Source organism: Pipistrellus hanaki (assembly GCF_964339955.1).
Source record: "Pipistrellus hanaki genome assembly, chromosome: 4".
Lineage (NCBI taxonomy): Eukaryota > Metazoa > Chordata > Mammalia > Chiroptera > Vespertilionidae > Pipistrellus > Pipistrellus hanaki.
In genome coordinates, this window is record NC_140506.1 from 39,254,012 (window position 1) to 39,280,659 (window position 26,648).

General features: G+C 35.4%; 1 protein-coding gene across 12 annotated transcripts in view; it reads right to left on the bottom strand.

Moving 5' to 3' along the window:
- Positions 1-26,648, bottom strand: part of SSBP2 (single stranded DNA binding protein 2) — a 209,906-nt gene that overhangs the window by 46,705 nt on the left and 136,553 nt on the right. For all 12 annotated transcript variants that reach the window (XM_084881326.1, XM_084881328.1, XM_084881336.1 and 9 more), the window contains one exon: positions 8,903-8,962. In XM_084881326.1, coding sequence (XP_084737452.1) covers positions 8,903-8,962 — 60 coding nt within the window. The remainder of the gene's footprint in view (positions 1-8,902; positions 8,963-26,648) is intronic.

Consider the following 26,648-nt stretch of genomic DNA (forward strand, 5'->3'; position numbering starts at 1 on the left):
TTGTTTGTTTGTTTTCAATCAGGAGCACCACAGAAATTGGGCGATGCTCTTCTTGGTGATTACCTTAAGAGAGCACATGCTGTTGACTAATCCCACTACTAGTGATATTAACTTTTAAAAATATATATTTTAATTGATTTCAGAGGAGAGATAGAAACATCAATTTTTGAGAGAAAATCACTGATCAGCTGCCTCCTGCATAACCCCACTGGGGATCAAGCCTGCATCGGGAGCATACGCCCTGACCTGGAAACAAACCATGAACTCCTGGCTCATAGGTAAATGGTCAACCACTGACCCACACTATTGACTTTCATCACCTGATTGTGTTGGTCTCTGCTAGGTTTCTACACCATAAGATCATTATGTTTCCTCTTTGTAATTGATTACTTTTAGTATTAGAGCTATTCCAAGTTGTCAATATCCCACTCATTGTTTATCAACCCACCAACTTAGCATCCACTGACAACTCCTAAGCATTATGATAGTTGCCAAATAGATTCTTTCTAGGCTTATAAATTGGAATTCCAACTATAAGGAAGAGTTTTCCTTTTCTTCTTATTGATTTATTTAGTATAGACTTATTGATTCCTATTATATTCAATACATTGTAATCTATTACTATCATCGCCTATTTTACAATATAATAATATTCATAAATGCTCATCATATTTTGAGCATTTCTTTACTGGCAAAAGATGTTCCAGGTTCATCTCATACTTTTTCTGGCCTAGTTTTGGAATCAATCTTCTCTCCAAAGGGCTCTGATTCCTCCCAGTGAAGAGGGTGAATAGGCATCCAGACATGGGTTCTTAAAACTGAAAACAACAAACGAACAAACAAGAAAAGCAAACCGCAGTATGGTGGTTCCCAGAGGGGGGGAGTTTTGGGTTAAAGGGGGTCAAATATATGAGGATGAAAGAAGATCCAACTCTGGGTGGTGAACACACAATGAGATATGCAGATAATGTATTATAGAATTGTACATTTGAAACCTATGTAATTTTATTAATCGACGTCATCCCAATACACTTAATAAAAAGGCACATTTTAGACAAAAAAAAAATGAATTAGGAGGGCAGACTATATATGACTAGTCAACATTTATTATTTTCAATTGTGAGTTTGAAGTTCTTGCTTTTATAAGTCTCTACATGGTTAATTTTATACTCTGAACTTCGATTCTGAATTTCTAAATCTCACTGGACATGCCATGTTTTATCACAGGAAACCATTTTCTTGCCAATTCTGCTTTCAGTTGTTTATCTTGGACTACCAGAACAATTAAAAAGTCTCTGTTTCTAGTCATTATTTTAAAATATATAACACAATCCTATAGAAATCTTGATCAATGTCATGTCTTTGAAAAGTCTGTCTTTTAGAATAAGTGAAATCTTTAACTTTTAAAACACTTTTATCAGTCCTGGAATGACAGACAAGGACATCAACAGGGCATAATTGCTGCATTCTTTAAACCATTAATATCAAGGAAAAAACTTTATAAATCTTGTTGTTGATATAATTTTCTTATTTTTAACATGTTAAATGTACTCCATTCAGACTTGTTTAATAAAAATTTTGGCATACATTCTTAGTTCTATAAAAGATTTTCACTCTGACAGACAAAATAACACTCATGATGGAGGTGTTTAATAATAACCAGCATATTATTAACAACAATGGACACTTGTGAGATGGTATATTTGTGTCAGGAATTGTGTTAAGCTCTTTATATTTATTATTTCATTCAATGCTTACAACAATAATATAAGGCTATTATTCTTTTTTATTATGAGAAACTGAGCTGTAATACATAAGTAATCTGTTTATTTGTCCATAGTTATACTATTGTTAAGTAGCAAAGCCAGGGATTCAATAGATCAACATACTCCAAAAGTTCTAAATGATAAACTTTAAATTCTAGAATTTAAAAAGGATTAAATAATACAAAATTTATTAAAACAAAAATACTTAAATGAAGGAATTTCTTTTTAAGAAGATTTTTTATTCATTTTTAGAGAGAGAAAGGAAGGGGGAGAAAGAGAGAAACATCAATGTGAGAACAAAACATCTAACTGCTGCCTCATCCATGCCCCCAACCGGGGATGGAGCCTGCAACCTGGGTAGAATTGGCAACCCTTTGTGCTCAGGATGATGCCCAACCAAATGAACCACACTGGCCAGGGCAGGGATTTCTTGATTCAAACAAGGATTAATTCATTTACAAAGAACATGAAATCAACGCTAAGCTCCTCTAGAAACTTGAGATTATGGTGTATATTTCCTTGAATATCACCATATAGTCTACTCACAGAGACTAAATGTTCAGATGAGGGAAAACATTTATTCATTTTTAAAGTTTTTATGATATAATTCGGTTAACAATTTTAATGTGCCCACATTTTTTTAATGAGCCTCCTCAATTATATGAAATTAAATAGAATAATATAATCAAGAAAGTTTAGAACTAGAAGGGATTTTAGAAATACCTGAATCCACTCTCATTTGACTGGTAAGAAATATCAAGACCCAGGTTAAGTGACTTGCTGGGCATTGCTAACATTTGGACCTACGATGCTTAACACAATTAAGGTCCTTTCAACAACATCACTGTCTTGTTTTATAAAAAAGGCAGTATGAATAGAAAAGATATTGAAGTACAAACATGTTATGTAGCAAGATATTTGTCTCTAAAGCACAACTCATCATTTGATATATATTTACTTATTTTTCTTTTTTCTGTATTGCAGTCACTGTAACTGTACTTCTAATACTTCGCCCTTCGCCACATGTGGCTATTTAAAATAATTAAAATGACTAAAGTTAAAATTTTTGTTCCTCAGTTACTCTGGCCACATATCAAATGCTCACAGGTGCTCAAAGCACTAAAGCTACTGCATATGACAGTGCCAACTCAGAACACCGCCATCCTCCCAGGCTGCGCTGCATTGGAATGCCAGGTCCACAAGAAGGGAGATTTTCATTAGTTTGTTTACTGATGTGGCCCCACATCGGAAATTGTGCCTGACACATAGTAAACCTCAACAGATATTTGTTGTATGATTGAATATTTCTAAATGAGACTTTGTACAGCCCTATGAAATGTCCAATAAAAAAATACGGCAATGCAATTTCCCCCCCATTGGCTTATATCCTAAAAGGATGTAACAAAGCAGCTGTAAAATAATTAGATTTGTTTTGAGAAAAGTAGTAAAATAGTAAAAAAAAAAAAAAAAAAAAAAAAAAGTTCTATATAACTGTAACAAGTTAAGACTGCACAGCATTCATTATGTAAATTTTTCTTTGTTTGGGAAGGAGAATGAATTTCTTTTTGTCAGACACCGAATTTGTTAATTTCCTTTGTCCTATAATGATACAAACTGATTGCAAATACATATATCCAAGAAAACACTCATAATTCAAATTCATAAAGAAATAATACATTTTTTCTTTCTTAGATTTTGCATAGTAACTTAAATACATTATTAGTATAATTATCACTACACTAAGAAACAAATAAATAATGAGATCCCAGTTGATCAAAAGGAATATTTTTGAACTGGCAAAGAAAGTTACTTTATGCTTTCATCATTAACCACTAATTTATAGTAAACACATGCAACACATATTTAAATTTTAAAGTTAATGATTTGCTGTAGTTATCCTCCTTACAATTTTAGCTATAAAACTCCCACTATTAAAAAAACAAAAACAAAAAACTCCCACTATTTACTCAATGTAGAACCTATTTCTCTTTATGCAGCTGAAGTCTTTGTCTTACGTTTTCAAATTGTCATTAAATAAAAGACAAATTCTACACATGAAAAATTTCACAAAGAAAATTATTAGTAAAGAAAATGCTAAATAGCCTTTATTCTGGATATGAGAACATGTGAAAAAGAGTAAGTATGTAACTTGTTTAAAATACCTTGATTATATGGGGCTATAGTAAATTACTTTCAGTGTAAAACTAAATGTTCCAATGATTTCCCCCCCCGCCCTGCTCAAACGCCTGCTGATTTTTTCCCTACCTGAAAAGTGATGAAGTAAAGCCTTTTTAAGATTTGTCTATATTCAACATCTATTATCTTTTCCTTTTATATTGTAAAAACTATACATTCAATATTAATAAAGGATAATTACATATTACATGGAATAACCAGAACCAATAAATTTTTTTCTAATCACAAATTATTACCTGCTCAACACAAACTTTAAAAATAAAAATAAAATCACTCATAATCTTACCACTCAGAAATAAAGAATATGGTCCTCATACTCTTTGTGACAAATGTATGTTTATGGGTGGAGGCACATGAGTGGAGGAAATTTGCGAAGTATGTACAGTAATATAACAAAGGTGATGTACTATATACAGCTTGTGCTTTCTTTTTCTCATTTACTAATAGATCATAAACATTATATCATATCTATAAATTTAATTCTATAGCATGCCCTTTAATAGGTGCATACTATTCACAATTTAGATATACCACAATTCATTTAACCATTTATTTATTACTAGAAGGCACAGTGCATGAATTCATGCATAGGTAGGGTCTGTGGGTGATTGGCCAGCCAATTAAAGGTGGAGCTGGCTAGGGGGAGGGGCTGAAGGCCAATCGGAGTGGTGGGGGCCCATCAGGGGTGGGGCTGATTGTGGGGAGGGGCTGCAGGCAGTTGGCTGTCTGGCTTCAGCCTCTATTGGGGTAAGGGGTGGCAATCAGGGGTGGGACTGGCCAAGGGGACGTGTTGCAGGAGGTAGGCCCCCACCCCCTGATCTAGCTGGTTTGCTGGCCACAGTGGGCGTCATAGTGACCAGTCATTCTGGTTGTTATGGTGTTCCTGTCACTGGCTTTTTATATATATAGATTGGACTAATATCTTTGAGAGTTTCAGCAAAATAGTTAGACGTTATGTACCCAAATCAGCTCTTTAATATAAAGGTGTCATTAGCATTAATTATGTGTTACTTCTATTCATATACCTGTTGACAGAGTTTTAGGAATGGTCAGAAATAGAGTGTAAATTCTCAAAATTCTATAGGATCAATAAATCAACAGTTTATTCTTGGTGTCACTCATTAACAGTGTGCATTTCTGGCTTCCTTGGTTTTCTCAGCATGGTGTTGAATGAATATTGCGAATTTTTCTGATTAGACATTTTATCTATGAGAAGGATAAAGACCTATTCTGCTGCAGGTTGTGGACACTTCAACACCAATGGCCCATTCTGACAGCTGAACCAATTCCAGTGTAAAATTGTAGAGTTAAAATGGTTTTTGGACTTAACATCTGTGCTTCATCTGTATTCTCATGAATATTTACTCTTTACCAAATTGTATATTTTATAAGTTGACTTTCCTTTCATCACTTTAGAGACTCCTTCATATACTTTTTGGCATAGTGATATTGCACCATATTCTAAATACTCAGTTCTATGAATATACAAACAGTATAAATATAAACTATTGTCAATTTAGCCCAGAACCATGAAAACTATCTCAGGAGACCTTCTATTAAAATCTATAGTCTAATCATGAAAAATTCTGAAGAATCTGTTTATTAAAGGAATGTCTATTAATATATTCCAAATGAATAATCAACACCATTAAAGAGGTTAATATTTCACTTTTTATTTTCTTAGACACAATCTATCAATAAAATTTCATTAGTTTATGATCACTATAAATGAAGACCAAATAAAAACTATCCTACTTAATAAGAGCAATATGCAAATCAACCATCACTCTGCTACATCCACCAGCCATGCCCACCAGCCAATCAGAATGAGTATACAAATTAACCCCAACCAAGATGGCTGCAGCCACAGAGAGCAGTTGAGAGGCTTGGGTTTCCCTGGCAGTAGAGGAAGCCAAGCTTTCCACACACACTGGCTGGCCTAGGCCTCCACTCAAGGATACAAAGTTTCAATCATAGAAGGTAAACAAATCCAAACAGAAACAGTGGTAGCCACGGAGGGAGCAGGAGGCTTGGCTCCGCTCCAGGCTACAAAGTTTCAATTATAGAAGGTAAATAAATTCCAGATACCAGGGCCTCCACTTGGGTCACCAGGGGGCATGGCCGGCCTGCAAACCACCACAGGCCCCTCGCCCAGATGGCCCCACACCCCAAATGAATCACCACCCTGATCTAGGACATCCTTCAGGGCAAACCAGCTGGCCCCCACCTGTGCACCAGGCCTCTAGCCTATCTAATAAAAGAGTAATATGCAGATTGATCATCACTCCAACACACAAGATGGCTTCCCCCATGTGATCAAAGATCCTGCCCCTATGTGGACACAAGATGGCCACCACAAGATGGCCAGGAGGGGAGGGAAGTTGGGAGGCACCAGGCCTGCAAGGGAAGGCAGTTGAGAGGGACCAGGCCTGCAAGGAAGGGTAGTTGGAGGCGATCAATCCTGAAGGGAAGACACTTAGGGGTGACCAGGCTGGCAGATGAGGGAAGTTGGGGCCAAACAAGCTGGCAGGGGAGCAGTTAGACACCAATCAGGCTGGTATGGGAGTGGTTAGGGGGTGATCAGGCTGGTAGGCAGAAGTGGTTAGGGACAATCAGAAAGGCAGGCAGGCGAGCAGTTGGAAGCTAGCAGTCTTAGATTGTGAGAGGGATGACCAACTGCCCGGTGGGATCAGGTCTAAACAGGCAACTGAACATCCCTCAAGGAGTCCCAGAGTGGAGAGGGTGCAGGCTGGGCTGATGGACCCCCACTCCCCACCCCATGCACGAATTTCGTGCACTGGGCCTCTAGTTTAATATATGTGTGGTTTTTTTATACATCATTTGAATGAATCACCAAAAACAGTTTTGCCAAATCTACTTTAATGACTACATAATGAAACTGAAGAACTATTTTGTTGCTTGAAAGGGTCATGCTCCTAAATAGGTTCAACATTTCCAAAACTGTATGTTTACACTATTAACAGAATTAATATGCTTAGAAAATTATTTTTAAAAATAGTATAAATGTAAATTATTATAAATTTGCAAGTTATATGTTTGAATTAATAAAGTTAACTAAATATTTGTTGTTGGGGGGACAAAAAAGGAGCCTCTCACAGAAGAGTACAGTTGTTTTAAAATATCCTTAGGTAAAGACTTTGAAATTCTTGAGGAAAAAGAGCTTGTATCATAACTCTTTATTACCTTTAACTCTTTAATTGCCTCTTTTATAAATCCAAATGCATTATAAACTTGTTCTTTAAAAAATTCTCACATTATAAACTTGTTCTTTAAAAAATTCTCACAACCCCACATGCTTGCAAACAACCCACTCCTCTTCCTAAAGTGTTTCATGCTGTCAGTCTCTATAGATATGGAGCCTAGCACAGTGTCCTATAAATAGCCGACATTTCAACAAGGTCAAGTGGATCCAACTTTAATGATTCTGTCAGATTTTCATCATTGATATGGAATACATGGAAGTCAAAAATTCTAAAAATGTACTACTACAAGACATACACATCTCTTTCAGATTTTCATGAACCTTCTGAGATGTATGTAACATACAAAGTGATGGACGGGAAGTCTGAAACACCATGAAGACGTCAATAAAAGATGCAACTTCTTGTCTTTTGAAAAGAAATGTAAAAGATTCAGGCACCTATATCCACAGACCTGGCAATATATACAGGTTCACCCACAGAGAAAACCAAATTCCCTATGTTCGAACACTTGGCATCTGTGCACGTCTCTTTCTTATTTCATGCATGTTCCCACAGCCCCACGTTCTGAATGTAAATTCAGTCTGAAGGAGAAAACTCCTCCAGCTGCTAATGTGAGGACTTCCAGCACTGCTTTCTGCTTAATGCTGTCCCCGGGGAGTGAGAGGGGGTGCTGGCACTCCTGACTATGCACCAGAAGCAGAGAGCCAGCAAACTAGGACACTTCAAGGACTCTGCATAATTTCAGTAAGAGTTGAGAGAGAAGCAGACTCTGTTTCCATAAAATGTATTAGGAAGCACAACTTTCTTATCTTGTTGGTCAAGAAGGAAAATAAAGCACAAGAATGAAAAAGAGAACTTGTTGTGATGACGGGCTTACTTTAAATCTGGGGAAATGCTGAGGTACACAAATAACAGCATTAGAGAAAGTGACAAAACAATTATCTTGACATAACTATTCCATACAGTTAAACATTTAATTTATTTTTGTGTTATCTGTATCCTAAAGTTAAACTATATATTTCTTGCAAGTAAAAATTACACTTTGTTTCAGCAAATAAATATTTATGATGCTGATTTAAAAAAAACAAAAAAACTATCCAAGAACAAAAGTTTATAAAATCTCAGAGCTCCTTTTTGGTAAAAAGTTGGAAGATCCATTGTTAATTATTTATGAATAGATCTAACCCTTCTAGAAGCAGCTACATATATGCCTGGTATGTCAATATAACTGGGCAAAATTGATATAAATGTTATAGCCATGATACTGAAAACATATTTGAAAAGTAAACCAAAATATGCTCATAGAAAAGTTTATTGCCATTCTTTAAATGAGAGTATAACTGACATTTATGAAAATTATAAATATTTAAAAATTAGGTTCAAAGTGCATGGTAGACTCCAAAAGTCAGCAAACTTTGCAGGTCTCTCTCATGATCACTTGATCTTCCTTTAAAGCCACAGACAATACATAAATGAATTAAGTGTGGCTGTGTTCCAATGAAACTTTATTTACAAAACAGTCATCCAACCTATAGATCATAGTTGGCCAACCCTTGATGTAGATTATATATTAGTAGTTAGTAGCATTAAATGGGATAAAGGATAATTTAATATTTTCATAGGTAAAAATATTTGTGACATTTTCCATATCTTTATTGATTCTTAAACAAACAAACAAACAAACAAACAAAAACTTAAGTAGCACATAAATCTTACCTGGTTAGGTATCCTCAGTGGGGGCCTTGGACCTCCAGGGTACCGAGGTGACATAAAAGGCTATTAAAATAAAACAAACAAATAAACAAAACCAACCAAACAAACACATAAAAAACCAGCCCAGTGTAAAATACGGACCTGAAAATAAACTGCTTTAAAATATTTAGAATTATACAAAGCATAAATCAATTTAGTTTCATATGTGATTGCTTTTAGTAGAATAAATGCATTGAAAAAAGATTACTATATTTTATTTTTCTATAGCCTATCTGGAAAAATTTCTGAGAAAACTATAAAAAACACCAAAATGAGTAAAGTATAGTAAAAAAAATTTTTTAAATGTGAATTATTATTAAGGTTTAAAGTTAAAATTTTTAAATATATTTTGAGCTTAGCAGATTATGAAGTGTATACCTTTAACAAAAATTGGTCTCATATTAAAATCCTATTCAATTTATGTTGTTAGATGAATCAGAAGCTGCTATGTTGACTCTGTTAGTCCAAGAACTGTCTAAAAACATCCTAAAAGTGTCATTTTAGTGATTAGTCAATGTTGAGTGGAAGGAAAATATTTTTGATCAGTCAGATTTGGGCACCAACATTTTTGAAGTTATTCTGAAAATTGTTAAAAATTCAATGTTTATTATATTTTGTGTAAAATAATTTTGTCTACTTATATCACAATACTTAAATATAAGATTATTCCTTATATGGAATATAAGCAAATTATCAACTATAAAGTGTTGAATATTATAAAGTAAAATATTAAGAATGAACTAATATAAATAAGTCAATTTAACAAAGGCTTGGGCGAGCCAGATTTATAGTACTTTATATAATTAAATTCCACACTTATAATGTATTTTCTAGAAACATTTTTAGAAATTAAGTCTGAAGTTCATGGCTACATATATTTCCCAGGGCTATTTTAAAAGTAGCATCTGAAAAATAAAATCCTAACATATTTAGGCTATAAAGCATTTTTTTAATATTAAATTAGTGCTGTTGTGACATAAGCTCTTAATATTCAGATTGATCCTTACATGAAGTTATCTGTTAACCACCTACGTCCTCAACTGCTTACTTGCTGAGTAATGACACAGCAACAGAACCCAAAAGAGTTTGTATACTAGCAACTGAGAATATTCTATACGGATATTTGTACTTCATTGTTCAGAAATTAATCTATTTTCAAATATAATTTAAGATAGTAAAACAAATTTAAATCATTTATGGTAAAATATTAATCTAAGAGATTTCCTGTAACAATATAAAGTCCATCTACTGACAGATGTGAATGCTCTCTACCTTAATAACCTCAGAAGAGTAGGTTCTTCAAAAAAAGTCCTTGGCTATGAAATGTGCTTACTCTTTATATTTGGTACAAAATTTTCTTTTTTAATAGTTTGGGCATCAAATACTTGCATAAAGGAGTCATGAGGTGAATCAACATTTTAACTAGGAAAGTCTTCCCCTTGAAAAAGTTATTTCTGTGTGTGCAAAACACATTTGACTAGAAGTCAAAGCTCTGGATTCTAGCTTTTGCACTCCCACTAATAACAGAGAGGCCTGAGCCAATAACCTTTCAGCACTTTAGTTTTTTCAACCTTAAAATGAGAGAGTTGGACTGATCTCTAAAGTCCCTTAGAGAAACCAACGAAATAAAACCCATGATTCTGTGCTGATTATTCCCAGCATTTCCTTTAAGTATAAATATTAGTATATTGTATAATAATATCTGTAAGTATTTCAAGTGTGTGGGAGTGGGGAGAGGGGGAGGGGTGAGATCATAAGCTATGCTCCTAAGACACAAACCACGTTTATTGAGGATCTGGGAAAACTTATTTTCATGGTTTTCAGAGGAAAGGAAAACCCAGTTGGAAAAAAAAAATACTCCAACAAACAATTATGCTCTTTGTTCAGAGCAAAGGTCAATAGGGATAATTTAAAAAGCTGTACTTATTGATTAAAAGGTGTGCTTGAGATTAGTTCATTCAACAAATATTTATTAAATACCTACAAAGGCACTGTTCTAGTGGTTGGACATATCAGTGAATAAAGCAGATAAAGATCACTGTCCTCTGCTTAAAATTTTTCAAGGTTCACAGTCTTGTAATTAATAGGAGAAATAATTTTCTGGGAAAATTGTTTTCTACTATCAGTCCACTAATCTGGAACAAATAGAATGTTCTCTTTACCAAATGGCAAGTATCGATGAAAACTCGAAGAAAATAATATTTCAATCTGGTGCCTTCCCTCAAAAGTTATATTACATCATCCCTAATTTATAGACCTATTAAAAAGCTTCCCAAATAAGACAAAATTCATGGAGTAAGATTCTTTATATGAGAGAGTAGTATAGTTAGCACTGTGACATATGGAAACTACATTTACAGGCACAAATCCTTGTTCCTACATTTTTACGTTGTCTTCCCAGAATGAATGGGATAACTCAAAGTAAATAAAAATATATACAAAGTCAGAAAAATCAATAAATATTTTATGACAAAATGAAAGGGATGAAGACAAACAAATACAAATCAAGTGTCCATCTCACTTATTCAAAATAGTCTTTTAAAGAAAACACAACATTTATAATCATAACTTATTTCAGCATAAATGTCATTCAATTTTAAAAGATTATTAGTTTCCATTATATTAAGAATTATACATGGACTTTTACACTTCTGTTTTTCTTATTTTATTTTTTTTATATATTTCATTGATTTTTTTACAGAGAGGAAGGGAGAGGGAGAGAGAGTTAGAAACATCAGTCAGATGCATCCTTCACACCCTCTACTGGGGATGTGCCCACAACCAAGGTACATGCCCTTGACCAGAATCGAACTTGGGACCCTTGAGTGTGCAGGCTGCCGCTCTATCCACTGAGCCAAACCAGTTAGGGCCACTGCTGCTTTTCTAAATTCTATTTTCTAAAGAGACATTTTCCTTTCTTCAGTGCCCTTTCTGCTAGTGGGAAGTAGTAGTCTCCCTCTTACATGGTCTTCCATAAGCAACTTAGTGTTTTATCTCAATTCCTAGATCAGAAGAGACCAGTCTTTCTCTTTCTCTACACTAGTTGGAGATAGATTTCTCAGACAATTCTTTCCTTCTATGAAGATCCCAGACCTCCCTCCAAGGAATGGTTTCATAAATAATTTACCAGTACTGAAATTACAGGTGATAAGGACCATTTTTAGACCCTAACTCCTTACAAGATCAAAGTAGACATCTTACATTGCTCAAATGTTGTTAACATTTTCTAACATTAATAGCTTTTAAAAAACCCAATAAATATGACTTATCCACAGCAGAATAGTCTCTCTTTCTTGAGAATACTCTGTACTCTCCTTTCTCTGCCAAGTAAATTTCTACTAATCCTCCAAGGGCCAGTTTAAATGTCACTGCCTCTTTAAAGAACCTTCCTAGGCTCCTTTCTCTCTACTTCCTTAGCACTCTGTTCACACCATTGGCATAGAGTACACTGCAAGGAGACATGTGCCTTGATATATAGAAAACCCACTTCAGAGGAAAGAGCACAAAACTGTATCAGGCAGTCATTATCTTAATGTGAGGTGGCAAAATGTAATCCTATCTAATAAAGAAGGAACATACTAATTGTCGCAAAGATGGCAGAGCCCACAGCCAATGAGAAGGGGATATGCTAATTAACTGCCCCTCCCTCAAATAGGGAGCACCCAGAACCACAAGATGGTGATGCCCAGTCCCTTCAGCCCCCCAACCACCCAAGGCCGCCCGAGGCTGAGGCAACCAGGGCCAGCCAAGGCTTGTAGTTGCTGGTAGTTGCAGCAGCAGAAGTGTGAGGGGAGCGTCACCTTCCCCTTATCACAGGGTCGCCTCCCACCCTTGAGGGCTCCCGGACTGTGAGAGGGGGCAGGCCAGGCTGAAGGAACCCCTCTCATGCATCGGGCCTCTAGATTATCCATAAAATAAAATTGATATTTCCTAGATCCGTAAAATTGATGAAGCAATGTATAAATCACCTTAAATCTTATTTTAAATATTTCAACATGACTTTAGAAACCCTTTAACTCTTAGGGTTTAAGAACAAATGGATAAAGAAAAAATTTAGTCTTTAAAAAATAAAAGTTTTTTTTAAAGTACCAATCATTTAACCACTTTCTATATACTATGTTTTATTTTATGAGCATAATTTAGAACATATCAATGATGAAGAGAAGAATAACACTAACTTCTTTAGAGGGAACAAATGTAGCATTTAGTTTAAGCTTCTGAAAATTTGGAAGTCTGAGGTATATTCTAAAATATATAATTATGCACAATTTATGTAATTCAAAGTAACTTTGAACTTTTTTGAGGACAAAAATTATTCATGTGCAATTTGCTTCTAATTTTGAAAAGAATAATGAATAACATTTTTCTAAATGACTAAAAGAAATACTATACAATTACCAAGTTTAAAAAAAAATATGAACTTCAAAACAAATAAAAATTTCCTTGAAGTTTTACAATTTCTTTATTGTACAATTATAGTAAAATTGGAATTTTATAATTTTATTTGAGTATGCCTTTTGACACATTTGTAGAATAGAAAGTTTTACTCTGTAGAGTTTAAAAGCTTATTTCATGTACAACAGACCAAATTTCTTAACCAGCACTTCAGTTTTCTTACTGTGATATTCTGCTACAGCAATACATTTATAGAATAAAGGCAGGTACACACACTTCATTCTTACAACCAAGTGACCACAAACAAACTGTCTGACTTCACGCTTCTTCCTAGGCCTCCCAGCAACTGTGCAACCATTCCCTTAATGTAGAATTCTTTACCGTGGCTACCACTCAACCACGAAAAGCTGAAGAGGCAATGGTATTTCAGGTAAGCGAGTTAATTTGCATATAAAGCACTCATTAGCATGTGATCTGGATTTACTGGAGGAAAAGAAATGTGACAATTGAAATAAATACATTCACTACGCTTTATCTCTCTTTTCTTAAACATTTGGGGTGGGGGGGAGCTTTGATAATATATGTAGTCTTTAGTCTGTGTTTTGAAAGTCCAATGCCGACAGAGAGTAGTAGAAACTGGGTGGGGAATGGTGGTAAATGAATGTGGTATTATTAGAGGAGTATCACCATTATAATCAAACTGTTCATTATAATGTGATAACTTCTAATGGGGCTCAGGAAGGAAGCAGCACATTCTGGGAGAGCATACACAGAGTAGCATTCAGTAAATATTTGGTTGGTTCCACAGCTGGCTCACTGACCCAGTGAATGAGCAACATTGATGGAAGACTGTAAAAACCAGCAAAAGATGAAATAAAGCTTGGTTCTCATGTATAAAATCTCACCTGACCAGTTTATTGTCTCATTAAAAACAGCTAGTATCTATTGATATTATAAACTGTAAGCCACAGTATTGGCATAGTATACCTGGAAATGCTTATAAAATATGTAGAGAGGGAGAAATTCTGCTTGCTTAAGTAGGGTACGTTATATCTTTCAGAGGACCTGATAAAAGTAGGCAATGAATGAGTGTTGGAGAGACCAAGAAGATACTGAGTTATAATTACAACATACATTGCAACAACATATAAGAGAACTTACAATTTAGATGTGTAATAAGGCCTTTTATTCTGTTCTACTGCTTTCAGGTTTATCTTACTATTTCTGGGGTGTCAGAGTTTAAAATGATAATTCTTAGGCAGTTTTATAGAGCACTAATATTTAGTCACAACTCTTTGGCAAAAAAGAACGTCAGCTTAATTTATGTATGATTTGGCAAAGGAAGTATGGTACCTTCATGATCTTTTTCTGAAGCATAGGCCAGCCATGAAAACTGATAAGAACTCCATATAACAGCTTATCTCACAGTTTGTCTCATAAAGTGCTGTGTTTTCACACGAAACAGTCTTTGTAGACTAAACTCTCAAAAAGCTGTAATTCTTGGGTCTCAGAAACATGTGTTAGCTGACAGGGAGCAAAGTTTGCCACTCCAAAACATGCCTCTTTGCGGTATTGATCATTTTGAGCTGGTTACTTTTAAGAAACTGAGACTCAGGAAGAACCTTTGACCTTCCCCCTAACTGCCTAAAAGAAACTTAGAGGATCTGCTCCAGGAGGGAGCTCTCAATAGGGACAATGGGACACAGAGGTAAGTTTAATAAGAAGTAGTTATGCGATAGGGAGGAATCTAGCAAGGTCCCTTTGATCAAAGTCCTTTTGTCCCATTGTTAAAGATGGCCCAAACATTTATTTTCCATCTCCGTGGGAATTGTGGATTGCCTTCCTCCCTTGTGGAGCCTCAAGCCATGACGCCCTCGCCCGCCTCCTTCGCCTTAGCTCAATATGACATGTAAGACCCAACTGCCTGGCTTCCTCAGGTCTTGTATTGTTATGAAACCCTTTATTACATATGTAGTAAACTGGGTTATTCTCATTTGTTAATCTGTCTCATGCCAATTTGATTAGACCAGCCAAAAGAACAGGGAAAATTTTCCCTTTCCTCCCAGCTTATATATTTTCTTTCCATTAAAAAAAAAAAAAAAAGGCTCAGATTTGAGTAAGAACATTAAACATTCTGCTGTCTTCATATCAAATTGTCTTTAGCACATAACCATCTTGAGTCCAAAAATCTGTTTCCAAAATGGTTATTTGCCAAAAATTAATGAGCTTTTAGGCAGAAACACAAAGTACAAAGTGATATAGAGCCTGAGAAAATATGGGTTATCTTCAGTAATTCCATTAATTACATAAAGATCAAATATCTAGATTATTTGGTCCTGGGCAGTCATGGCTTTAGACACATTTAATCTTTCTTCTGGTATTTCGGATGTACTGTTTTAAGCAGACAGAAGGGAATAAGACACACTCTGTGACAAAAATTATTCTAATATCTTTCAAGGGAAAAAACTCCCCAACATAATTTTAGAAAATGATAAATAAAACAGGTTTTGATAATTTACCTATAGTCCTGGAAAGTTAATACAAATAATTCACTGTAAGATTTACCCAAAAACATAAACTTAAAAAAACTAAATATTACTTTTTATTCAGTCTGTGTCCATTTTTTTTCTTTTTTTAGTTAATGCTCAGTTCTTTTTGCTATGCATGATTTTCTATATAGATTTCTATTTTCTACTTTGCTATTCTATATTTCCCTTAGGAGACAATCTTTTTTTCCTTAAGTGTGTTGTTTCTTAAAGTCATGTGCTACTGAGAATATTATTTTGAAAAATCATTATAGAATGTTGTGACTTAACATTTCATTTCAGACATCTTATACATAGTAAGAACATTCACATATTTTTATATTTGTAATTCCATGAGATACTTTGTGAGATTTCTTCATGAGTTCTTTTTTTTTGTAGAAAAGTAATGAAGTCTAAATTATGCAGCAAATGAATTTTGTCAAAGTTACTTTACAATTTATGTATTTTAATTGGTCTGATTTCTTTTCTGTTTTTCATGAAAATCTCCATCAGACATTACTGACACCCCAGTGAATAAGAAACTCTTGATTAACACATTTTAATTCCAACTAGTATTAAACTAATTTAGCTCACAAAATGACATACTTGTGCTGGCATATTCTGCTGATAAGCATAAATATGTAGTTTATGTCTCATACATCTTAGATATTCTATCATCATCAACACAATTAAAGCAACTCATAAAGTCACTGCAAAATATTAACAGATCCAGTTTCCTAGATGTTATTTTGGGAATTCAGCATTGAGTTATACTTTTGACATGGATTTAGTCTAAGCATCAAAATTGCTAATTTACATTATGGGCCTTTTCAAAAACATTCTATTTCTGAAGCCTTCATTACTATATATTAGATATAGGTGTGTGACAATGGACTTGTGGTTTGTGAATGGGGATTATGCTGGCTGCTGGTCTAATAAACTATGTAAGTTTGACAATATTCTACAAAAACTTTAATATTTTGTTTTAGATTAATTTATTCTCACAAACACACACAGACACATTTTTCTGGTGTCCGGGGGACAAGTACACTAAGTTACCCTGTTTCCCCGAAAATAAGACAGTGTCTTATATTAATTTTTCCTCCCAAAGATGCGCTAGGTCTTATTTTCAGGGGATGTCTTATTTTTCCATGAAGAAGAATATGGTACACATGTATTGTTAAATGAAAATAAAGGAAATTTATTACCTGTATATGGTACAGTAGTACGGTAGTTGTCAACATAAATGAGACAAACTGTGAATCCTACAGTATCAAGAATTTACTCATTTATTCAATGACAATCATGTCATCATTTTTTGGAACATCATCATAATAATGCAATTCCTGAATTTCCTGGTGAATTTCTTGTGACTCCATTTCTTTCAGAATCAGTGGACCAAATCTCTCATGATTAGCCTAGGGGGGGCCTTATTTTCGGGGGATGTCTTATATTTCACTCAGAAGGAAACCTGTAAGTAGGTCTTATTTTCGGAGGATGTCTTATTTTCGGGGAAACACGGTAGCTCTGTGCTGCCTCCCACTACTGACTGAAGTCAAAAGAATAGATCGACCTTGGTGTATTAAAAAACAATAACACTATGGGTATGAAAAGAAATATTTGAGATTTATAATTTAGGATAAATTATCACTGGTTCAACCAAAAAAGAAGTTAAAACAATTAATTTTTAAGCCACTCTTAATTTTTCATTAAAGAATGCAAAAGTGCACCCTTCTTTGTTTTTTTTATTTTATAGTCAGACGTCCATCTAAACCAGCAGTTCTCAACCTGTGGGTCGTGACCCCTTTGGGGTCCAACGACCCTTTCACAGGAGTCACCTAAGACATTCTGCATATCAGATATTTACATTACAATTCAAAACAGTATCAACATTACAGTTATGAAGTAGCAACAAAAATAATTTTATGGTTGGGGGTCACCACAACATGAGGAACTGTATTAAAGGGTTACGGTATTAGGAAGGTTGAGAACCACTGATCTAAACTCATTCCAGGTGCAAGTGTGTGAGAGAGGTCATTTACCTAAATGTACCAAAAGAAAAATGCTACTTTGCTTGATCCCTTGAACATCATGATATGCTAAGAAAATTTCTACTTTAACAAATGATAACATCTGTTAAAAAAAAACTATCCTATGGGGTTGGTGTTCTGATACAAGTGGCAGATTGTATACAGGAGTGGGGAAAATTGTATACAGTTGTAATACAAATAAATAATATAATAATTAATAAATAACAGAAAATAAACTCTGTTTCGTGTAGTACTCACAACTATAAACCTACTTTTGTTCACCCCTTGTATATTTTTATTTTCTTTAGAAATAATGTGATACTCTCATATTCACTAGGTTATTTACCTGTAAACACAGAGTCTATATTTGAAATTACTCATGTCTAAACTATGTAAAATGGTCTTTCTACAGAACAGAAAGACTTTCTAAATTACTAATGCACCAAAAAATCATTTGAAACTAGAGTTTACTAATGTGACTAATGTTAAAAAGTATAAAAATTAGCAAGATGAGAGAATTCAACTTGTACAAACTAAAGTTATTTCTCCATCTCCAATTTAAAATATACATTTTGGAATACGTGTGTCTTAAGTAGATACATGTACACAATAAAATTTATAAGACAAATTCAAGTAGAAAAAATATTTACAGATGTCAAAAGTGTTTGCAATGTCAGAAATCATTTATAGGATAAAAAAAAGGACAAAAGACGATATTCACATTTGGGAGAATTCTAAGTAATCAATTATTTTTACTTGATGAGTATCCTACTGTGCACAAAGGACATCTGATTACTCTATTCCCTGGAATTATAATTTGGAGTCCAGGTTATACCCGATTGCTGGTAGATTGATGACACCTGGCAATGGCTATCCACACTCTCTTCCCAGGGGTGCCAGCAGAGCGGCCCCTCGTTGGGGATGAGCAGTTTATGACAGCTGACCCTTCACTCCCAGCAGCATTTCTCTGACCTCCCTGATCTCCCTCCAGTGCCTCCTTTCTCTTTCCCTTTAGAGCAAAACTCTTTGAAAGAGTTGACATACTTGTTGATTCTAGTTTATTTCCAGCTTATCTGAGTCCACTTTTATGAGGGTTTCATCCCCATCACTCTATTGAAACTGCCTTATCAAGGCCACCAATGACCTTGTTAAAGACAGTAGTCAACTGTCAGTCCTCAACCAACTTGGACTATCAGCAGCTGATCATTTCTCTCCCTGAAACATTTCTTTTTTCTTTTGGCTTCCATGATAACCCATTGCCTGGTTTTCTTCCAGTCTCCTGGGCTGCTCCTTCTCATTCTTCTTTGCTGGCTCCTCCTCATCTCCCTGACTTAACATCAGAGTGTGGGGGATCCTTGCAGAGCTCCCATCTCTAGCTATACTCACTATCTTGGTGATGTTATCCAGGCTCACAGCTTTAACTATCATCCATATGCTAATGGCTCTCCAAATTACATCTCTAGCCCAAGCCTTAAATATAAAACTCCAAATTTAAAAAAATATATATTTTATTGATTTTTTGTAGAGAGGAAGGGAGAGAGAGAGAGAGAGCTAGAAACGTCGATGAGAGAGTAACATCGACCAGCTGCCTCTTGCACACCCCCTACCGGGGATGTGCCCGCAACCAAGGTACATGCCCTTGACCAGAATCGAACCCGGGACCCTTCAGTCCGCAGACCGACGCTTTACCACTGAGCCAAACCGGTTTCGGCAAAACTCCAAATTTTGATACCTTGTTTCCTATTCAACCTCTTGTGAATATCTAATAGCTATCTTAATCTTAAGTTCAAAAATTAAATTTCTTATTTCCCTTCACACCTCCTCTTGAAGTTTTACCTACGTGAGAAATATCAAATCCATGTTTCCAGCTGAACAGGCCAAAACCCTTGCCATCACCTTTTCCCCTCATAACACAAGTCCCAACCATCACCAAAATCTGTTGGCTCATTTCTTACCACTGCTACCCTCTTAGTCCAGGCCATAATAATCTCTTGCCAGAATTTTGCACACTGGTCTCCCTGTTCTCATCCTTCCTTCCTACAGATTACTCTGGACTTAGAGCCACAATAACCCTGCTCAAATCTAATCAGAGTCAAACCCCAAATCCCTACGATGACCTATAAAGACTACCTGATAAGGATTTCTGTTATCTAGGACCTTCATATCTAACTCTTCCCAGCTGACACTCCACTTGAGCTACCCAGACCTTCTTGTCCTTGCCAAAAGCCAGCCATGCTTTGAACTCAGGGGCTTTATGCCTTCCTGTCCCTCTGCCTAGCACCCTCCTCCCAGATATGGAATGCAATGCATTCCTTCATTTCCTTTGAGTCTTTACTTACATGGCTTTGGTCACTCTACCCAAAATTTCTGCAAGGTTGCCTACTTTCCTTTTCGGTTTCATTTTTCTCCCTAGCCCTAACCATTATCCAGCATATCATATGTTTTAAAATATTTATTTTGTTTATTGACTGTCTCCCTTAGTAGACCCTGAGTTCTGTGTGGGCAGGGCTTTCTATTTACCTTGTTTACTGCAGTAGGTGGGGGTGGGAGGCGCAGCGATATCTGTTGCTGAATGCTCTCAGCAATCTTAGCCAATGGTTCTCAAATTTCAGTTTGTACGATTTGTCTTTTAAAAGCAAAACCACAAAACAAAAAGGATTTCTAGTCCTACACCACCACTCCCAAGAACTTGGACACACTGGGAGTGGGAGGCTCCCAGGACTCTCACCCCCGCAGTGCACAGGATACACTTGGGGAAAGTGCTCCGGACCCCGCCCGCTGGGTCTCTACAGGCTATCGAGTAGTGACCATATTCCTATAGAACAGGAGGGGGCAAATCATGGCTCCTGGGCCAGCTCTGCCCCCCCCCCTCCCCCCCCCCCGTCATTGTAAAGAACGTTTTACGGGAACAACCATGCTTATTAGTTTACATAGGGCCTATGTCTGCTTTTTCACTACAACAACAAAATTGAGGAGATGTGCGTTTAAAATATTCACTAATCTGGCTTTCACGTTTTGGGGACCCCAGATACAGAATATAAAATAAGTTATTCCTGAGTACGACCTAATGATAAGCCATTTTTTTTAAAAAGTTGAAAGCATTCTAATATATACTTAAGACAAATCTATCCCACCTACATAGGAAATTTATATTTTTCCTTATCTTTAATTTCTCAAACAATAGACCATTTTTATTTCTATAACCAACCTTAAATAAAAATAAAATTGTGTTACAAATAGCTTTTGCATGTTGGCGCTCTAATGAAAATTTTAGCATTCTGGGAAAATCTTCAGCTAGATATTTTTCAAAAGAGAAACTGTAATTTCAAATTATGTGAAAAATAGATTAGCTCTCACCACAGGTATAATTTTAAAATATGGTATTTTATTGTTTAATATTAAATGTCTTGACACCTGTAGCATGAAAGTGAAAGCAAAACCAATATTGGTCTAGGATGGCCAAGCCAACTTTTCCCTCCAAAGGAGAAACACATAAACAAAAAAGAAGGATTTCTGAGAGAAAACTATTTAATTCCATCGTGATGGGGAAATCCCAGTAAAGATGCTAAGCCCGACTCTCCCTCCTCGGCTGTCTGTCCGTCCAGTCACTGCTGCTAGGACTTCAGTTGTTTGAAACTGTAATTTGTTAAAAAGCTCACTTAGGTGCTCAAACAGAGCAGTTTTAATTTATTTCAATAGTTGAGGCCAGAAAAAACTATTACCACAACTGCAGGAAAGCATTATCAAAGCCAGCAGCTGTTATGCCACTTTTTTCTTTATACTAGAGAGAGACCTATTCTATTTTTAATATTTAGAATCTCTGCCCTTTAAAGTTTCAAAATTACCTTTGTAAGAAAATTAAACTTAATTTCTATTTCTTGAACTTTGATAAGTAAGTAAGCTTTCCCACCTCCATTCTCTAACTCCTGGTGCTTTTAGTTCTGAGAAATGCCGTTTTAAATGTTGGGATTTTAAAACTATATATGCATTGGTGGTGTTAGTTCAATAAGTCAGTTTTGCTTGGGATTTTCAGTATCCTATTTATTCAAACTAAGAAAAGATATTATTGATAGAACTAATCATTTAGTTTGTTATCTAAGATCAAAGATAGTATCTACAACTTCTGGGAGAGGAAAAGGGAGCGGTTCCCGAGGTTAGAGTATTTCCCAAGACTGATTTCTGAAACAGCCGTGGTCAGGAAGGAAAGAGGAAAGACAAACAAACCATTGGGAGTGAAGACAATATGAAGATTAATAACAACAGAAGGGAACTGAGAAAGCATGTAGACTATTTAACTATGTGTGTACACATAATCCAGTAAACAGGTGCCACTGATAATAAAATAGCTGCATTTTCAGTCTGTTTTGGAGTAGCAGAGCAGGTGGGAATACTTGGTTATGAAGGTATCATCAAAATGCAGGGCTTATTTCCAGAAATAGGTAAATAAATAGATGGCCAGAAGCATTTAACCAGGGCTTGCAAAAACATTTCTTTCTGTTTTTCCTTTTCGGTTCCAAGTGTAATCTAACATAACCATTTAATCTAAAATAACCATTTTTCTCATTTTTTATTCATTTGAACTCTTTTCTTTTAACATATTAAGACCATTACCCTAAGCTAAGCTTTGTTTTCATCTTCATTGTGATTTATATTGAGCTTTTTCTAATCAATAATACCACTGAGGAGAAAGGGGGGCATTTCTCTCTAATTTTTGTTCTTATTGCGTTATTACTATGCCAAAGTGTTAGGTTAGCCTGCTACAATGCAGTCTTGCTAAAAATAAAACCTTTGGAAAACATACCCTGCAGAGTAGAGACATCTGCAAACCACCACTAGATGGCAAGGCAGCTTTACCATTGCTCACATCATGCCTGTGAAGAAAACATGCCTTACAAACCTGCCGCTACATGTTTCCTGCCTCATCAGAGTTGCGATCAATTCCGATTTTAAAACATGAATGACCACCTTAGTATGAAACTAAATTACTTGGTGCCCATTATCTTTAACAAGTATTTATAATCTTATTCTTGTCAAAGCCTTAAATTTACAACCCAACATCAACTGACCATTAGTTTGCAACAGTTTCAGTTACAAGAAAACTAAAGATCCAGGGACTAGAATACACTAAATTATCAAGATGAAAATCAAAATAAAACATAATATGGTGACAATGAACAAAAGGCTATACAAAGATCAAAATTAGATATTTACAAGTATATCCCATAGTAGGTCTATGCTCAAAGATATCTACATCAGTATTTATTAAAATATTATATTGAGGTTTTATATATACTATATATTTATTTAGTAGAATGATAAAAACAACATGTAGGCCCAGCAAATGTGGCTCCATGGCTGAGCATTGACCCATGGACCAAGAGGTTACTGATTGGATTCCTGGTCAGGGCATATGCCCAAGTTTTGGGCTAGATTTCAGTAGGGGGCATGCAGGAGGCAACCAATGCATGTTTCTAGTTGTTTCTATCTCCCTTCCTCTCTCTAAAATCAATAAAAACATATTTAAAGTTTTTTAAAAAGATATAGTTTTTTTCTTAAAAGTTTTCTTATGATAAAAAGAAGAAAGTAAGGGAAAAAGTATTTTCATCCCCTTCCTCCAATTTTTTTTTGGTTGAAATAAGAAATGTTCTTTTTTATTTTTTAATGTGGCACAAGTTATAGAAAATTCACCAGAGAAGTTTTCTTGTTACTCAAATCTATAAAATTATAGTACTTCATAAGGTAAAAAAAGTTAATACTCTTAATTTTTTAAAGCATAAAAGAATGAGAACTTTTTTTTCTTTTATGCATTTTACTAAACTATTTTGATTATTATACATGACTGAGAAGAAAATCTAATTGGTTAAAGGAACACTGCTGCCTAGGCAATAAAATTATAGGAATCAAACTTTGTCTCTCTTTTAGTAAGAATGCTATGAGAATGAATAATAGCAGATTGATGCTTTTAATACATAATTCGGATGTGCTAGTATACAGTGAAACCTCTGAATAAGATTCTAGCGCAGGGACAAGAGAGGCAGATTACAAACTCAGTTCTGAGTGCACTGAGTCCACTACGCATATGTTCATGGTACCACCATACTGTATTTTCTCCCACTAATATTGACAAATGAACACACAGGCCAACAAACATTTAGGTTTGAAGCCTGGTAGAAATTTAAGAAAATCTCCTTCCCTCTGACTCCCGTAGCAAGACTTCCCAACTTAAGAAAGCTGCTCTAAAATCCTTCACCAGTTCCATGGTAGAACACTTCCTTTGAGAATTTATAGGGTTTTGTATATAAATTATTCCTTTGATGAAAGACTCAAAGTAAATAAATATATGTGACTTACTTTAAATGGCTTTATTTTACTAAATTGATATCTCCTTTGTATGTCAAACTATTCCCATTGATTTTTACTTAATTGGTTTCCTATTCAACAACAGAAGCTCTCCCATTTCAATAAAAACATCAAAGTGTAAGTATGAACAATGTTAATATCTGTCACAAATAGAAAGACACTAATCTTCCAGGATAAACTTGTTCAATGTATGAGGTATTAATCATAATTATTCATTTTAGAGTTTAATTGCTATTATTCAAATAGAGTTGTTACATAATCACAAATTTAGTTTGTGATAATTCCACTTGGTAATGTATTTAAGTTAGAAATAGAAAAAAAGGGGCCTGTTTTGTAATGTGGATAAAAGAAGTATGTTTATCTATTTAGGAGAAATATTTTAATGTACTTCTTATGATATGATCACATAGTAAGTTAAGCTCCAAACGACTAAATTCAGAGTTTTATATACTAGTTACAAATTCTTCTTTCTTTTAAACATGGAACACTTCACAAATTTGCGGGTCATCCTTGCGCAGGGGCCATGCTAATCTTCTCTGTATCGTTCCAATTTTAATATGTGTGCTGCCCAAGTGAGCATCAAATTCTCTCTTTATTTCATTAAAATTCTAATAGGTTCAATCCTTCCCTGCTCTAGTCCCATTCCAGCTGCCCCCAAATAAGCTCTACACTTCTTCACTAAGGATGGGGATTTGAAACTATTCTCATACTCTAGGTAACTACCAGAGTTTAATATTTTTTTGTAACTGGACTAGAAACCGGTGTTAGAACTTGAATTATAATTGTTTGTTGCTATTTCTACTCAGAGAGGGCAGCTAGTATTCCCTAACAAAGGGGATAGCCAGAATCATGCTGAAGTAGGGCCCAATCACAGCAGGAAACCAATGCTGATATTTAGGAAATACTTGAGTAGTCTGATCCCATATGTACCAAAAGATACATCTTATTTTTTTTAAAAAAAACATTGATAGTTTGAATTATTCAATATTTCAGAAAGACATTCCTAGGGAAACTGGACATATTTCACCCCGTTGAACAGGAAAAGAGTATTTAGGATTAGCTAGAATGGTCTCTTTGAATAGAGGGATGACATGAATCAAACTCAAACATATCTAATACTTTTTCTAAGTCCCACCTTTCCTAAGTCAGATAAAGAAATCAAAATTTTCCAGAGGCCCAAAGTTGGAAACTCAGATCCATTATTTTAAAAAAATTTTTTTTAAAAATTTATTTCAGAGAAGAAGAGGGAGAGAGAGATAGAAACATCAATGACAATAGAGACTGCACGTCCCCTACTGAGGATCAAGCCTGCAACCCCAGGGCTGTGCCCTGCCTGGGAATCAAACTCTGACCTCCTGGTTTATAGGTCTTCATTCAACCACTGAGCCACGCCGGCTGAGCCTCAGATTCATTCTTGATTCCTCCAGCTCTTTTCTACTCCTAATTTGGTTAACCAACAGAGACCTAGCAAACACCACTATGAATTGCTGCTTCCTTTCCAATTAGCTTTCAATAGTTTCAGTTAAGAAAACCAAAGGTCTAGCAACTAGACTACGTAAATGCCACTGCTCTTAAAGATGTGCACAAACTGTCTTCTTTGGGCTACTGTAACAGCCAACCAACTGATCCCCCTGCATCCCGCGCTGTATTGGGCTCTGTTGCCTTTGTTCATCTTTTGAGTGTTAGAGGTTTTGGAGTTCCGTTGTTTCCCCTCTCACTGTCCATTCTGTACTTTCCCCTTGGACTGTTAATGAAGGCACTGTGGATTCAAGTGCCCTTAATATGATGATAATCCTGCAATTTTTATCTCTAGCCTAGATCATTATCTCAGGCTTCAAACCTGTAAATTCTCTAGCCTAAGAGATATCTCTTGGAGGTCCCACAGAAACCTCAGCTGTTCACATCAATCCTACCCCTCATTTGTGGTCTCAGAAAATGAAACTTCCATCTGCCCAGGTGAGAGCCAGAAACTAGATACTACTCTTGAATTCTTTCACGCATAATCTCACATTTATTTGTCACTCAGATCTGTTCATCTTTCTCCACACTCACTGACACTAGCAGTCCAGGCCATCATTAAATTTCACCTGGATCACTGTACCAGACTCCTCAACAGTCTCCCTACCCCGAGGCTTGTCCCACTGCAAACCTGGCTACACACGGCAACTGGAGTGATTTTTCTAAAAATGCAAACACAGACAAGCTCTCTCTCTTGTTTAAAATCCTTCAATAGCTTACTGCCACCCTTAAGATCAAGGTACTAATGCTTAACTAATCTATAAGGCTCCTCAAGGTTCCTCTGGAGACTCATCACTAGCCACTGTCCCTTTAGCTAATTAAGCTCTGCTTTTACATTTGTTCTCTCTGCTTTCCACTCTGGATCTTTGAAATTGTTTTTCC